This window comes from Myotis daubentonii, chromosome 14, assembly GCF_963259705.1.
Source record: "Myotis daubentonii chromosome 14, mMyoDau2.1, whole genome shotgun sequence".
NCBI lineage: Eukaryota > Metazoa > Chordata > Mammalia > Chiroptera > Vespertilionidae > Myotis > Myotis daubentonii.
The window spans coordinates 50,556,800-50,574,048 of record NC_081853.1 but is presented as its reverse complement, the minus strand read 5'-3'; the positions used below and the strand labels follow the sequence as shown (position 1 = coordinate 50,574,048).

The 17,249-nt window shown below is 39.2% G+C and overlaps 1 protein-coding gene across 1 annotated transcript in view; it reads left to right on the top strand.

Annotated features, from left to right (window-relative positions):
- The window catches only part of KIF15 (kinesin family member 15), a 50,456-nt gene that overhangs the window by 12,772 nt on the left and 20,435 nt on the right, over positions 1-17,249 (top strand). Inside the window, exons 7-19 of the mRNA XM_059664337.1 lie at positions 343-522; positions 1,558-1,767; positions 2,678-2,803; positions 2,967-3,089; positions 5,173-5,296; positions 5,821-5,897; positions 6,137-6,346; positions 7,456-7,633; positions 10,450-10,591; positions 11,797-11,938; positions 14,808-15,005; positions 15,855-15,962; positions 16,402-16,507. Of these exons, the coding sequence (XP_059520320.1) occupies positions 343-522; positions 1,558-1,767; positions 2,678-2,803; positions 2,967-3,089; positions 5,173-5,296; positions 5,821-5,897; positions 6,137-6,346; positions 7,456-7,633; positions 10,450-10,591; positions 11,797-11,938; positions 14,808-15,005; positions 15,855-15,962; positions 16,402-16,507 (1,924 nt within the window). The remainder of the gene's footprint in view (positions 1-342; positions 523-1,557; positions 1,768-2,677; positions 2,804-2,966; positions 3,090-5,172; positions 5,297-5,820; positions 5,898-6,136; positions 6,347-7,455; positions 7,634-10,449; positions 10,592-11,796; positions 11,939-14,807; positions 15,006-15,854; positions 15,963-16,401; positions 16,508-17,249) is intronic.

Below are 17,249 nucleotides of genomic sequence, written 5' to 3'. Positions count from 1 at the left end.
TCTATCTTTCTCTCCCTCTCCCTTCCTCTCTGAAATCAATAAAAATATATTTTTAAAAAATGAAATTGCCCAACTGGACTGCTCAATTCCCATCTCACTGTCTTGATTCTCAGCACCTCTGGAAGGGCTCTTGGGACCACAGCGATGCTGCTGTAAATATAGTGATATGTTGAAAGTAGTTACCTAGGTTTTTTTAAGCTGACTCTTAGGTATCTTTTATGATCTAAAGGATAAGATTGTAGAAATTTTACACTTATGAAGCAAGTGAAAGATGAATGCTCATGAAAGATAGGGATGAATACATAAAAATAATATATCTAAACCAGGCTTCTCTTTATACAGGCTGGAGCTGGGAAGAGTTTCCTTTGTAAGTGTTCCTTTATTGAAATCTATAATGAGCAGATCTATGACCTACTGGACTCTGCATCGTCTGGACTGTACTTAAGGGAGCACATCAAGAAGGGCGTCTTTGTTGTTGGTGCAGTGGAGCAGGTGGTGACCTCCGCGGCTGGAGCCTATCAGGTATCCGGCCTTGAACTTTGTGATCCTTGGACACCATAGCATGCTGTGAAATGCGCCTTGATCTCAACAAAAGCAAGAATTGAGCTACTAGAAATATTTTGAAGAGGCATAACAGAATGTTCATGAGAGGAAAAGAAAACAGAATGTCAGTGTTTTATACTCCCCTTAGTTAAAATAGAACTTTGCGACTTTTGATTTTGCACTATTTTGGTGCTATTCATTCTAACCAGGCACTCCTGAAACCATACTGGATGACCCGGGGACATTTCATAGAGTCTGTATTTCTTTAGTGGTTCCTCCTGGGAGTTGCTCCTTTGAGGAGCTACTGGGATCTCTGCTCTCTAAATCAGCTGTACATATTATGACCTTACTACTCAAAATATAGTTCTCAGACTGTGAGTATCACCTGGGAGCTTGTTACAAGAATCTAAGGCTCTACCTCACACCTATGAAATCAGAATCTGAGTCTTAACAAGATCCCCAAGTGATTAGTATGCATATTACAGATTGAGATGTTCTGCTTTATGGGGTAAGACCCATAATCCCATTTTACAAATAGGGCATTGAGCTGTGAAAAGGTTGGACTGGCCCCACGCCACACAACTAGTGAGTAATAGAACCAAGGATTGACCTCATCTTCATCTGATTCCAGAGTCTCAGACTGAACCTTCATGTCCTCCTTGCCATAGGGAATAGGAAGAGAGAACAAATACTTGGTGGACCCAATGAGCTGACAAAACGGGGCATGCAGGTCAATTTGAGGTTCATCTTGTCTAGCTTTCTCATAGTCTAGGGAAAGGAAGACTTCAGAAGGATTTTGTGATTTGTTAATGCAAATAGAGAATGGCAAAACCAGTTCTAGATCCTGTGCCTCTGATTCCATTTGTTCTCTTTCCATAACAGAGGGGACAAAAAGGAAAATACCTTGCGTATATTCCTTGATGGACCAGTATTTTTTTTCACTACTTTTTATTGTTTTTCTATTGATGTTAGTGACCACTTGGAAGTTGTGATGATCTGTTTCCTTTTGCCCAGGTGTTGTCTGGAGGATGGAGAAACAGGCGTGTGGCCTCGACATCAATGAATAGAGAATCCTCGAGGTCTCATGCAGTCTTCACGATTACAGTAGAGTCAATGGAGAAAAGCAGTGAGACAGTAAATATACGAACCTCCCTACTCAATATGGTGGATTTAGCAGGATCTGAAAGGCAAAGAGACACCCATGCAGAAGGGATGAGGTTGAAGGTAAGAATGGAATTATGGTCTTCAGTTGAACTTGTGTGTAAATTCTTATAGATATCAATACCCAGCTAAGTGTTGTGAGGACTACAAAGGAATAAGAAGTTATGAAAGATACGGACATTTTTGTTGTAGGACAGTAAACATACGTGGGACGGGTTTGTCAGCAGCAAGGGTATTTGAATTCATCCAGGAGGGATTATATAGTACAAGTGGCCGCAGGGGTCAGAGGAAGCAGGGTGTGGCATGGACTCCTGAGAGGAAGCATGGGAAAGAAGTAGCTCATGAGTTGTGTTCTCAGAGTGGTCTGGAGCTGGACAGGGAGAAAGGAACAGGAATACATGCCACACGGGGGGACATCTTAAAGGTTATTGTGGACACAGTGATTTGGCATTTCAGCATAGGTCAATGGATGGGTTGGGTTGGCGGTTTAAGGCGGCATAGATCGTTGAGGATGAGTACTTGGCCAACTTTACTCTCAACTCTCCAAATACTGAGAAAAATTTTGAGTGATTTCGTGCAGAAAGCCTGATCTATAAAAGTGTTCCGGAACTACCAAGTTCATAAGGAGAAAGAGGAACTATACTGTTCGTAATTCAGGGGTTCAGGACCTAGGTCTAGGCCAAGTATTTAGCCTTCCCTATAGATTAATGTAAAGCCATTACAGTGATAGGTGGTATTGATTGTTTTTCCTTCACATGATTTTTGTGTTTGAATACTAAAATCGCTGTGTGTGTCAAATAGGAAAAGGTTAGCGGATAGTTGAGGACATCTTTTTGCTGAAAAGTTAAGTTATCCTTAATGTTCCTGACTTGCCTTTCCAGTCAAAATTGTCACCTGCTGGTATATTTTAATTCAAAAATACTAAAAAGAAACTAGTGCACCTAAACTTTTGTCCTTTTCCCTGGTGCCTTAGGAAGCCGGTAACATAAACCGATCATTGAGCTGCCTGGGCCAAGTGATTACAGCCCTTGTGGATGTGGGAAATGGAAAACAGAGGCATATTTGCTACAGAGATTCCAAGCTCACCTTCTTACTCCGGGTAAGGTACATCATTGGGCTCCTGGGCGCTTCTTTTGGTTATGCCCACTATGGCTGATAGTTTAGGATATTTTCTCAGCCTTGGTAAGAGTGTACATTTTCTTTGCTGAAAAAAGTCTTATTGTTTCTCCTCTGAAAATGTGTACATTCATATCATTAAACAGGATTCCCTTGGAGGTAATGCCAAGACAGCCATCATCGCAAACGTTCATCCTGGATCCAGGTGTTTTGGGGAAACCCTGTCAACGCTGAATTTTGCTCAAAGGGCCAAGCTGATTAAAAATAAGGTAAAATACTGAGTACAATGAGGTAAATTAGAAAAATACTTATGCTTGCAGTATCTCATCTTTGTAGCTTATGTCACTGTGAAAGTTTAACTCTAAGCAAGATTTCTACTTCATCTTTCCTAGCCTTCTGTACTGCTCATGTAACTTGAGACCTAGATTGGGTCTTATGGTTGTTATTGTTTGCCTAGTTTTTTATTAAGGGAAGGCAATGTTTTACCTTTGTCATTAGGATTGGAGACTGAATTTATGTACCTAAACTCTGCTAGCAGAGCTGTGTGTTGGTGGGTGGTGATAGGGATTCACCCTGAAAATAATTTGATGATGTTGACAAACATTGTTTTTCACTTTGCCTATAACTGCAATGATTCTCCATTTTTTCTTTTATACAAGAAGCTCCCTTCATATTCAGGTACACCAGTGGTCAGAAACTCCTGTAAAGGACCAGGTAGTAAACATTTAGTCTTCCTGGACTGTGTGGTCTCTGTCCCAACTGCTGACCTCTGCCTTGGTTAGAGAAAGCAGCCATAGATAGTATGTCAGCACATGAGCCTGGCTGTGCTCCACTACAACTTTCCACAACAGGCAGCAGACTGCATGTGGCCCTAGTCCTGGTGCAGACTGTCAAAAGACCAAGGATTCCCCGCTCAGTTGGAGAGGTGGGAGGCCTCTTTGGTCCCAAAGGAAAGAATTGTAGTGCCTGAAGTTGGAAGATTAATTTCTTCTGTCTTTCAAAGGAGAAATTGATCGTTCTTATCCCCAAAGAAGACTCCCTGAGTATCTTATCATTGTAAGAATGTTGCCTCTTTTCCCTGGATAAGTCAGGAGAGTGTAGTCATTCATTCATTCATTTTATTGGATTATGACCCCCTTGTAGGGTATCTGTAATATGAGGAGAAAAAATCATTAGAGCTTCCTGACCCTAGAACCTCTTGGGACTTACTAGAAGTTTTAAGAGAGTAGAGAACCACAGGAGTAATTAGAATTATGAGGTCACTTATGTAACAATGATGTCAGAATATATAGGAGTGCCTTATAATGAGCTGGCCTTAAGAATCAGAAGCAACTAAGAATGGCTTCTTAACACATGAAACAACAAAACCAGGAGCCTTACAGTAGTCACTCGCAATGGTAAGTCGCTGCAGAGCAGTGGCTGGCATATTTGGGACTGGTTTAAGGGTGAGCTAGTCAGATCTTTTCCCTGGGGCTTTTCCCTCACTGGAGAATTGGCTATTTCACAATTGGATCCCTTTTATCTGGTTGGTACTCAACTATTGGTTCATGTCATCACCCTGTAGGCTTTTTCAGCTTCTTAGATGTGGTCTCTAAGACATTTTCTTTAAGAAAATTTCTTAAAGATTTATTTCTTTAAAAGAGCATTAAGTATGGTAGTAAAACAGAAATGGAGCTGTAACACTAATCCTTCTTTTTAGGAGGAACTGTTAGGAAATACAGGATTGGATTCCTTTGGCGAGGGTGGTTTCTGCCAAGCCGATGGTGCTCAGGCCAACCCTGCAGTCATCACACCCTATAGCGTCCCATGACAGAGGGACGGTTACAGCCATCACAGAGTTGGCTCTTCTCTATGGGGCAGGACAGTCCGTCCCAGGTCTCAGTGGAGCTCAGAGCTGGCTCCTGCTCGCTCCCGCCTCCTCAGCAGCGCTAAGGATGTCCGACTGCAGCTTAGGCCTGGGGTTTATTTACCTTCTATAATTGAAACTTTGTTGCTTTGAGTGGAGCTCAGAGCCGGCCGGGAAGCTTGGCTTCCTCCATCACTGGAGAAACCAAGCCTCCTACTCGCTTCAGTTCTGTGGCTGCTGGCCGCCATCTTGGTTGGGGGTCCCCACTGGGGTGCCTGGCCAGTCTGGGTGAGGGGCTGATGGCTGTTTGCAGGTTGATTTTAGAGGGGGAGAGAGAAACATTGGTTTGTTTCTTATTTATGCTTTCACTGGTTGATTCGTATATGTGCCCTGATGGAGCATCAGACCGGCAACCTTGGTGTATCGGGAAAACAATCTAACCAACTGAGCTACCTGGCCAGGGCTACAAAATGTTCTTTTAATGCTTTCAAAACATTCTTGAACAGGCAGTGGTAAATGAGGACACCCAAGGCAATGTGAGCCAGCTCCAAGCTGAAGTGAAGAGGCTCAAAGATCAGCTGGCCCAGCTCACTGTAGGGCAGATACTACCAGAAAGCTTTCTGACCAGAGGTAAGATGGACAGTGTTCTTCATCCTGAGGAAGCAAGACCATGTGTGGACATTAGTGCAGGAACCCCCCAATGACAGGCACAACACAATAAGGCTTCCCAAACTTTCCCCCAACTGTCTGTTTACTTCACCTACATAGGAACATGGTACTTTGTCTGTAACCAGAGACCAATTCCATAGTACTGAGTTCTGTGAGATATGTGGGAAGGGGGAGTAGAAGTAATTTTGAATATTAAAACTGCTAAAAAGACACTAATAAATTTCATTTTGATCCACTTCTAAGATTCGGTTATATCATATGTTATCTATATATGTTTACTAAATTGAGTGAGAGAGGCTTTTCTTCAAAGAATAGCTAATATGTGGACTGGGTTAATTTAAAATCCATGATCTGTTGATAATAGTTTGATTCTTTTAGATTAATTGAGAGCAGGCAGGCAAAGGCCGTTTTAGCTCATCTCTTGGTCGTAAAATGTGAAAGATAAACATTTTTCCCCTTTCCCTTTTTCACTGGATCAACTACAGAGAAAGATGAGACTGATTACATGAAGTATTTCAAAGAGGCAATGCTGTTCTTTAAGAAGTCTGAACAGGAGAAAAAGGTAGGAAACTGAATTTGTATAAAGGGGCAGGGGGGATGCAAGATACTTTAGGCTTTACTATGTGGTCGGTGCCTTTCTGAATGGAGTAAATGCCGACAGGAAATAAAAAAAGGAAGGCTGTGAAAAATCTAATTTTGCCTTTGAGATTAAATGGGAATTTAATGTTTGTTTCTTAGTTTGTGAAAATGTAGGGAAGGTGAATTACTTTTCATGTTTAACCAAATTATGAATTTCTTAAGTTTCTGGTAGAAAAAGTTACCCAGTTAGAAGACCTCACCCTCAAAAAAGAGAAATTTATTCAGTCTAATAAGATGATTGTGAAATTCCGAGAGGATCAAATAATGCGCCTGGAGAAGCTCCACAAGGAAGGGCGGGGAAGTTTTCTGCCCGAGGAGCAGGATCGTTTGCTGTCGGAGTTAAGGGATGAGATTCAGACTCTGCGAGAACAAGTGAGTCATGCCCTTTGCAGTATTTCTAAATGTGAAAGAAGTCCAAGGCAAATGAAAATTTGTCACCACATTCTTGTAACACAGTGGCGTTGTTTTAAATGAATTAACCTGACAGTATGATTGCACAATCCCCGACCCCTTTGTCCCCCATTTTCTAAAATAATAAAACTGAAGGGAAAAGCTCTTGACCCAGCAGGTCAAGTCAAGTTCGCCCCGTGCGCACCGGTGGGTATCTGAAGCAGTAGTCTCTCTACAGTTCAGCCTTTAAAGTTTCTTTTGTTTTTGGTTTTCCTTTTGCCTGGGAAGGATGGGTAATTAATACAGGCACATCTTTAAAAATTAACGATAATTGGTTTTCAGCTTTATGTATCTTTCCAGAGGTTTTATGCATATTCAAACTAATACGGATATTTTTACTTTTTTTCTTTTTTTGTGGAAAATGCAGCTTACCATACACACTTTTCTGCACCTTCCCTTTTTCACATAGTGTATCTTGGAGGTCACTCAGTCCTGGTCAGTAGTTTCCTTATTCTTTGCTTTGTGTAATTAATATAAGTAGGCTCCTTTGCATGAAAAGTTTGCTGCAATGTACACCCTATGCTTATTCCCTAGGGCCCGAGGTGAAAATTTCAAGGGTGCAGACCTAAGCCTAGAACACAGAGTTGTAGGACGTGCACATATTCACTCTGAGATCACAAGTGCCACATTGCTTTCCATGGTAGTCGCAGCAGGCTACCACCAGCAGTTCATGTTTTCTAACAGGTTTTCAGAAAGACTTGTTCATTAAGAACATGTTTGTACATATATATAAGTCTGTAATCCTTTATATATATATATATATATATATATATATATATATATATATATATATATATATATATTTTTTTTTTAATTGATTTCAGAGAAGGAGGGAGAGAGAGAAACATCAATGATGAGAGAATCATTGATTGGCTGCCTCTCGCATGCCACCCACTGGGGACCGAGCCCACAACCTGGGCATGTGCCCTTGACCAGAATCAAACCCGGGACCCCTCAGTTCGCAGGCTGACGCTCTATCCACTGAGCCAAACCAGCTAGGATTAAGTCTGAAATCCTTCTGTGTCATACAGGTAGAGCACCACCCCAGAGTTGCCAAATATGCTATGGAAAATCACTCCCTCAGGGAGGAGAACAGAAGACTGAGATTATCAGAGTCTGTGAAAAGAGCCCAAGAGGTGGATGCGCAGACCATTGCAAAGCTAGAGAAAGCCTTCCTTCAAGTATCTTGCACAGAGAAAAACGACAAAAGTAAGAAGTGATTGTTGTATACATGCCTTGTTGGGGCGGGTGGCTGTTTTAAAGGCCTTTTATATTGCCTTTAGACCTGGTATGCTAATTTCTTATATATATACTTTTTCTTTTATGTTAATCAAAAGTCATGTTCTATCCTTTTTTCTCAAAAATCAGAGTAGTAAATAATGTAGGCTAGTAGATGTAGGAAGGAACTACCCATTATATATCTTTGTTTTTGTTCTTAATTTATTGATTGATTAGGGAGAGAGGGGGAGATAAACATCAATTTGTTGTTCCGCTTTTTTATGCATTGATTGGTCGATTCTTGTATGTGGCCTGACCAGGTATCAAATCCACAACTTTGGCCTATGGCAGTGATGGCGAACCTATGACACGCATGTCAGATGTGACACGCGAACTCATTTTTTTGGTTGATTTTTCTTTGTTAAATGGCATTTAAATATATAAAATAAATATTAAAAATATAAGTCTTTGTTTTACTATGGTTGCAAATATAAAAAAATTTCTCTGTGACATGGCACCAGAGTTAAGTTAGGGTTTTTCAAAATGCTGACACACGACGCTCAAAAGGTTCGCCATCACTGGCCTATGGGGACAATGCTCTAACCAACTGAGCTACCCAGCCAGGGCAATAGATATCTTTGTTTTGTCTATAAAAGATTGATTGGATATTACATTTAATTTTTATGAAATAGAACTTTTTAAGTATTTGAAATGACAAATGTTTAAGCACAACATGAATTAGTATAAAATTGAAATGTTTACCCACCTGATTACGGTCTGTATGGTGAGAGATGTCAGCGTGATCAGACTCATCATTTTTAAGTCCTCACCCGAGGATATTTTTCCATTGATTTTAGAGAGAGTGGAAGTGAGAGGGAAAGACAGAGAAAAATATTGATGTGAGAGAAACACATTGATGGGTTACCTCCTGCATGCACCCTGACCAGGGCCCTGGCCAGGGAGGAGCCTGCAACCGAGATACATGCCCTTAACCGGAATCAAACTCAGGACCCTTCGGTCCACAGACTGATGCTCTATCCGCTGAGCCAAACCGGCCAGGGCTATTTTTATTTTTTTAAATTAAATATTTTTATTGATTTCAGAGAGGAAGGGAAAGGGAGAGAGAGATAGAAACATCAATGATGAGAGAATAATTGATCAGCTGCCTCTTGCACTCCTCACACTGGGGATTGAGCCCAAAACCCGGGCATGTGCCCTGATGGGGAATCGAACCATGACCTCCTGGTTCATAGGTTGACACTCAACCACTGAGCCATACTGGCCGGGCAGCCACAAGTTTTTAAAAAAATATGTCTGCTTTTTAATTTTTTTTATTATTTTTTTAAAAATACATTTTATTTATTTTTTACAGAGAGGAAGGGAGAGGAATAGAGAACCAGACACATCAATGAGAGAGAAACATTAATCAGCTGCCTCTTGTACACCTCCTACTGGGGATGTGCCCGCAACCAAGGTACATGCCCTTGACCGGAATCAAACCTGGGACCCTTGAGTCCGCAGGCTGACACTCTATCCACTGAGCCAAACTGGTTAGGGTGTCTGCTTTTTTAAAATTATATTTTAGAGAGAGGGGAAGGAAGGGATAGAGAGATAGAAGCATCAATGATGAGAGAGAAACACTGATCGGCTGCCTCCTGCACACTGCCCACTGGGGATCAAGCCCGCTACCTGGGCATGTGTCCTGACCAGGAATCAAACCGGTAACCTCTTGGTTAATGGGTCAACACTCAACCGCTGAGCCATCCTGGCTGGGCTAGTTCCACAAGTTTATTTTTACTTTTGTGATGGTGCTTTATTTAGCACTAAATCTAACTGGCTTGGCAGCTATTGGTACTCATACTGTGGAATTTTGTAGGAAGGTCTGTGGTTGCTCCATTTTTAAAGTGAATATTTTTATGGTCTTTTATCGTACCCTGTCTCAGTCCTTGTTCCTGTTTAGGTTGAAATTGAGAACATTTTGATTGTATTAATTCTTCACTCATAAAGAAGCGTGTTTGCTTTTTTTCCAAAATGTCCTTTTCCAAGCCTTCTTCTGTTCTGTTTATGACTTCATAAAAGAATAAAATTCTCAGTATTTGGGTATGGAGAGACTAAGATTTTACATGCAAAGTTAAAAATCGGGTTTTCTGTATTATTTCAACTACTTCTCTCTATAATGCTCTGTAATTTGTTGGCCATTTTGACCTCAGTGACTTAGTACCCTTGAAAGATAATAATGGTAATTTCTGGACCCCACCATCTTCAAAACAGACACCACTGTCTAGAGAACTGTTACATGATATTTCACCACTGAAACCCAGTGGGACTCGTCAACATATCCAGTCTTCTAAGTAATCCCTGGAAATTAACCTTTTCTTTCTGGTTGGTGATACCAAGTTCTTTCAGCTTGCTGCCTTTGCTGTTTGTTTCCTTTCCTAAAATTCATTGACTGTTAACATTAGCTGCTAGTACCAATTCCTGCCAGACTCACCAGCGACGGTCCTCCCCAGCATTGTGTGTTGTGCTTCAGTCATTGCTGGCTCTGCTCCTAAGGTGTTGTCTTAAAGCTGCCCCGTCGCATCCTGTGGCTTTCAGCTTCTCAAAAAAACTTCTAATACTCTTTGCCACACTGTGTTGTTTCTTATGTTTCCTGTTGAGTTATAGGCTCTTGTATTTTAGGGTCCACCTTCCAACCCATTTTTCATTTTTTCCTCCTTGTGCTTCAAAATGGATACATGGCAGAGAACTTAGAAAATGTATTCTACTATTTTTGTCTTTCAAAAACCAACTTGTTTCCTTTTTATCAGGTCAGCAAGGTTTCTCTCCTAAAGTTGCAAAAGAGCCATGTTCATTAGCAAACTCTGAGAAGCTAAAAGCACAACTCCTGCAAATGCAGACAGAATTGAATAATTCAAAGCAAGAGTATGAAGAATTCAAAGAACTAACTAGGTAAAGTATAGATACACATTCATACTTAACCTATTTTCATATCTTTTAGTGTTTATTTATTTTAGGGTTTGACATTGACCATTTAATTGAGCATTTTACTTCAACGATTCTCATATAGCAACTAACTTGTTTTGACATGAGGGAAAAGGGCTTGTTTCTAAGTTTTGTTTTTACTTGTTTTTTAAATTGAGGTGTAATTGACATAAACTTCCAGCTCTTTAATAATACGTATATTTAGCACTAATCGGTTTGGCTCAGTGGATAGAGCGTCAGCCTGCGGACTCAAGGGTCCCAGGTTCGATTCCGGCCAAGGGCATGTACCTTGGTTGCAGGCACATCCCCAGTGGGGAGTGTGCAGGAGGCAGCTGATCGATGTTTCTCTCTCATCGATGTTTCTAACTCTCTATCCCTCTCCCTTCCTCTCTGTAAAAAATCAATAAAATATAATTAAAAAAATAATATATTTAATGGACTAGATAATTCGAATGTTTTAATGTTGAGATGAGTGCCTATTAAACTTACATAGTAAAATGTTTATCGCGCCACCACATTTTAATTACTGTTGTTTTGAATTAAATCTGGATTTTGATGTGTTAATATTCTTTCTAGATGCTCTTTGCAAAAAAAATTTATATTATGACTGAGATTAATCCTCTTATAAAAATATAAAGAAATTAAAAAAATAACATCACATATAGAACCAATATGGACTGTTTGGGCTTTTTTTTTTTTAAATAGATTTTGCTCTTTTATTTATTTTTTCAAAGATGTTTTTATTGATTTTTAGAGAGAATGGAAGGGAGAGGGAGAGAGAAACATCTATGTGAGAGTGAAACAATATTGATCAGCTGCCTCCTGCATGCCCCCTATCTATTGGGGATTGACCCCACAACCTGAAAAACCAGCCATTGAACTAAGAACTTTTCATTGCACAGGATAATGACACACAATTAACTGAGCCACTCCGGCCAGGGCTGTTTGGGCTTTTGAATTGGAGCTCTGCCATTTACTAATTGAACTCCTTAAACAGTAATCAGTTTCTGAGCTGTATTTCAACCAATTGGAAAATGAGGGTAATAATCTAAGAATATCTCTGATTTAAGGAGATAACAATAAAGTTATGTGAGAGTATAAACTATAAAGTACTCTACAAATGTATGACATGACTTATTGCCTAAAATACTCAATTTTATAATATCTATTAGGAGAAGGCAGCTAGAATTAGAATCAGAGCTTCAGTCTTTGCAAAAAGCGAACCTTAATCTCGAAAACCTTTTGGAAGCAACAAAAGCCTGCAAGCGGCAAGAAGTTTCTCAGCTGAATAAAATTCATGCTGAAACCCTGAAGGTAGGTCTTCTGAAGCAATACTTCAGCCTGCAATCCTGCTGTCTCACTTTGTTAGTAATGGCGTTGGCACAGATTATCTCCAGGTACAGATACAATCCCTTGCAGGCAGTGGACCCAGTGTTCTGATGGAGGGTGGTGAGGAAAGAATGCACCATGGAGTGACCTGGGTTCGGATTCTCATCTCACTGCCCTCACTCCCAAGAAACCCCAAAACAAACGAACAAACAAAAAGGAAAGTTCTGTTTTTTGGTTTCCTAACTTAATTGCTTTTTAGGTTTTTTAGAGCATTAAATGAGATAATAAAGTGCCAGTCTGGTAGATCTTAGTAAATGGCAGCTATTGCTATAATGTAACATGTGCTCAAAGCTTGCAGAATAGAAATCAAAGACAAAGACCATAAAGGATCCGGGTAACAGTGTGGAAAACCAGAAAACCAGAAGCGGTTTTCCCCTTAATAACCGTAGCCTTCATTTAAAAAAAAAACTGAGATGGAGGAGCAAGAAAACATGAAGGAAGCAAAAGGTTAAGAAAGTGCTGCTACTGTTGATTTTAGCTTTTTGTGCCAAATTCTCTTAAGATTAAAAACAACAACAACAACTTTCCTTATACATCCTATACTTGATAATAAATAGATGTGTATCTATTGCTGTCTTTAGCAGTGATGGTTTTTGTGTCATAAGAAACTGCTTTTAAAAGTTATTTTATTCATTTGTTTGAATTGGTAATTCACATGACTGGAATTTTTAAAGGTACAAAGAGTATACAGTGACGAGTCTCTTGCCGTCTGCTGTCCTTCCTCTACAAATGGATGACATTACTTATTACCTGGAACCCTCTTTGGAGGCAATCAATGTCACCAAGTCTGCTTTTTGTTTTCTTTCTTTTTCATATTTTATACAAGCAGCATATAATACACAGCATTCTGCTTTGATTTTTTGTAACATAATGATACTTTAGAGTTTGTCCCATATCTGAAGGGGAAAAAATAATTTTCTTTTTTGTTTTTATTTGTTTTGGTGTTTGTTTTGGCAGCTGCAACAAGCATTTATTGTGTTGATATATTATGATTTATTTAACCTGGAAAAGGCTATTTTTTCTTATAAAGGTCGAATTTTTTTTCTTTGCTTTTTAAAAATTGTGGCCTTTAAAATCTGTGTAGGAAACTATTTTAAAATACTTGCAGAATATTGCCAAATATTTTATAATTTCTGTCAGTAGCCCCTTAGCACAGTGCACTTACAGAGCTCAAAGCATTGACACTCCAGTCTGTCTTCTTCCAATTATAGCTGAGCAGATAGGGAGGAGGGGATTAAAAGCTTTGCCAAGGGTAGCCTAGCAATTCAGATCTTTTGTTGTTTGTTTTTAGTTCATTTTTAATTATATCGGTACTTTATGAATATGTTGTTCTTGTTTAAAGTAAATATATATTTGTATGCAAATTTAGGTTAAAATTCCTACTGCGCACCACCACCAATTTGGGTCTAATCTAGTCCTTCACTCCCCATCCCCAGGGGTAATTTGTTAATCAGTTTGGGAATCCTTTTTCTTAACAGTTTTGTATAGTAAATATACATGCTCTGAGAAAGATATGTAGAGTTATTCCATCAATTTTTGTTGTTGTTTGCATTTAAAAGTAAATGGATTATTCTACATATGTTATTCTGCAGTGGGCTTTTGTTTTCTCAGAGATATGACTTGGGACTTTTCCATATTAACTAGTACCTAGGACTTTACCTTATTTTAAACCTAGGCTTCCATTTTTGGATGACCCCTGGCTGATTTAGGTGGTTTTAGTGCAAGCGTTCTCTGGGCGGGGGCTGTGAGGGAGAAGTCCCAGGATGTCCCAGCCCTGGAGTCAGTCCTGCTGACGTGCCCCCTCCAGCTCTGAGCCCTGTGCCTTCCCAGGAAGTTGGGGAGCTCGCATTGCCCTGCATAGGACCCTGGAACGGGCACTGTCAGCTCTTTAATGGTTGACAGTCTGGTGGGTGAAAAATGGTATCTAGTTAAGGTTTTAATTTTCATTTCCCTCATTTCTGGTGGGGTCACACATCTTCCTGTGTTCATTGTTCATTTATCTGCCCTTTTCTATGAAAAAAAGAGCCCATTTTCCTACTACTTGATTTGTAGGAGTTTTTATGTGTTAATCTTGTTTCTTATACCTATATTCTGCCACCATGTTCCTTGCCTTTCATCTTCAAATGTGATGCTTTTGTCATAAAAGTTTTAAAATTTTGATTCACACAGGTTTATTGATTCTTGATCTGTGTGACTTATTTCATTCATTTTTAAAGGCCCAGACAATCTCAAGATCATCAGTATATTCCACTTTCTTTTACTACTTCAGTAATTTTGTTTTTATGTTGACCTATTTAATGCATCTGCTATTTTATTTTTGAGTGGTATGGCATAGGGATTTAACTTTTTTGATAGTCTATATTTTTTCACTAATTTGAACTTTACACATATAAATCATTCTGTTTCCTAACTTTGTGTTTTCTTCCAATGTTCTGTTTGACTTCGTATGCTAATAATACACTTTTTAAACAACCATACCCTCATAATGTATTTTTATATTGGCCAGGTAAGTCTTCCCAATTTGTTCTCTTTTTGTCTTCTTACACATTTATTCTTTGCATAAAGTTTGGAATCCACCTACCAAGTTTCGTTTTTCTAAATCTTATTAGAATTTTGCTTAAGTCTGCATTAAATTGATAGATTCTTTGTGTCTACTTGGGCATTTCTGTGCTGCCTCTAAGGGATACTTTTTTTTTCCTTTCATGAATAGAATTTCAATTTTATCCTCTCTGTTTACACAATTTTTTCTTTCATGTGTGCTAATGTTGTTTTCCATAATTACTTTTTGCTGCAGATTATAACTACACCAACCAAGGTTTATCAAATTTGGCCTCGACCAGGATCAAAATTAAGTCCTGAAACAGGGAGCTTGGGGTCTCCGTACACTCAGAATTCTAGCAAATTAGATAATGATATCTTAAATGAGCCAGTTCCACCTGAGATGAATGAACAAGCTTTTGAAGCCATTTCTGAAGAACTTAGGATGGTGCAGGTAATGTTTAGTTTCAGAAAAAATAATGAGACATTCATTTAAACAATTTCCTTTATCATTTTAACCACAATTTTCAATGTTCAAAACTGTTTACTACCTTTTTTAGTATGGGTGTGTAAAGACTCCTGGCTTAGAAACCAGACTGTTCTTATTCTTTTAATTCACTGCAATGTTTAGCAAGTCATTTTCTAATGTCTTTTGGCTTTGGTTCTCTTATATGTAAAGAGACCAGTTTGCCACTAGATTCAGATTCCAGACTGGTTTGTTTATATGGCGCAGTGCTGTATCTGCTAAAGAAAGTTAAAATAGTTGAAGGAATCTTATTTTAGATGAAATTTTAGAACACTTTTGGTATATTTGAAATAACATATAAAATTCGTTTACCTAAGGATTCTGGTGATTTCATATTTTTAAGTTTTTCTACTGTATAGTAAAACTTAGAGTGAGCCAGACCACCCCAAATTTCAGAATTTTGCCCTTTCCTGGCATGGAGGCCTTTCTGGTGAAGTCATTCTACATAGCCCCGAGAAATCTCAGAAATCTCAAGCTGGCTCTGTGGCTTAATTTACAATTTTAATTTAACCACTTCTTTTCCTATGTGTTTCAAATTATCTACCTTGACAGACCCCAAGTGTAATTTTGAACTTGTCTCTTTTGATGGCCTTCATTATGAAGTTTATTTTGTCAGATATGAGTATGAGAAATCATTACTGTAGTTTTTTGAAATTGTTTTCTGGTTCCAAACTGGCCTTTGATACCTTTGTCCATATAAGGTTTTGAATTTTGTTTTTTAATGTGGAAGAAATGGTGGAATGTCTAAGATTTTGACGACAAGTTTCTGTGTTGCAGGAACACATGAGTACTCTGCAGGTCAAGTTGGATGAAGAAGAGCACAAAAACCTGAAGCTTCAGCAGCGCATTGACAAACTGGAGCATCACTCCACACAAATGCAGGAGGTGAGGCCGAGAGCACGGCCTCAGAAAGGTGGGGTCGGGGTCTCACGGGAAGAATGGGACTTCGCAAAGCCCCAGCCAACACTGGTTTGAGTTGTTTTCTCTGCTTTGTTACTTCGCATACTGCTCTGATAAGGAGACGCGCGCGCGCACACACACACACACACACACACACACACACACACACACACGGCCCTGGCCCTCTTAGTCTGTGGTGCACATGGACCCCTTTCTGTTTGTCCAGAAGAAAGTGGGATGACGGTTCAGCTGCCTGCAGGGATCCTTTCCTTTGTTGGGCATCTTCACTGTAGTTGAAGGGAACAGCTGATTTTCTTCTGGTCAGAGACTTTTAAACAGTTTAAAAACAGAGAACGGTAATGGTTTGGAGTGTATTTCATCAGGCCAGTATACCTTTTCCAGTAAATTGATCTCTTTCCCTCAGCTTTTCTCATCAGAGAGAACGGATTGGACCAAACAGCAGCAAGAGCATCTCTTACAATTGAATGTCCTTGAAAAGCAGCTTCGGGACACTCAAACGAAGAATGACTGTAAGTGTGAATAGCTGGGAGCTTTCTAATCTGAATACTGGAATCAGTATCTTTCTACTCATGGTAATCTTTTTTTTAAAATATATTTTTATTGATTTCAGAGAGATAGAAACATCAATGATGAGAGTTATTGATCAGCTGCCTCCTGCACGCCTCACACTGGGGGTCAAGCCCACAACCCTGGCATATGCCCTGAATTGAATTGAACCCTGACATCCTGGTTCCTGTGTTGATATTCAGTCTCTGAGCCACGCTGGCCAGCCGGGCTGTTTAAAGTTTTAATGCTGATTTGAAAGTGAATTGTGTTGAATTTATAAGATGAATAATGTTTTTTATTAGCCATTTATTTAGTTTTTCACTTGCAGATGTGAACAATGTTTTAATAGTGATGATATAAAGCGTAAATTATATGTTGGCATATATTCACAGATGTGGGAGTATCATTTGACTCCCAGTTTGTTTGTTGTTTTCAGTTTACGTCTCCTTTCATTAAAGTATTTGCAGTATTTTGTAATAATGCTCAAACAAAAAAGACAGCCATTCAGTTTTTTTTATCTAAGAAGTTACCTAATTTTGCTTCCAATTGCAGTTCCCTGAGAAGACCAGACATGTCTAATTCATTTTAGAAAGTCCTGGCACATTTCTAAGAGATTTTCAATGAGGATTGGGCCACTTAAATTATGTTAAATATCTTGATTTTTTTTTCCTTATAATATAAAGAATTTTGATGCACATTTTAAAT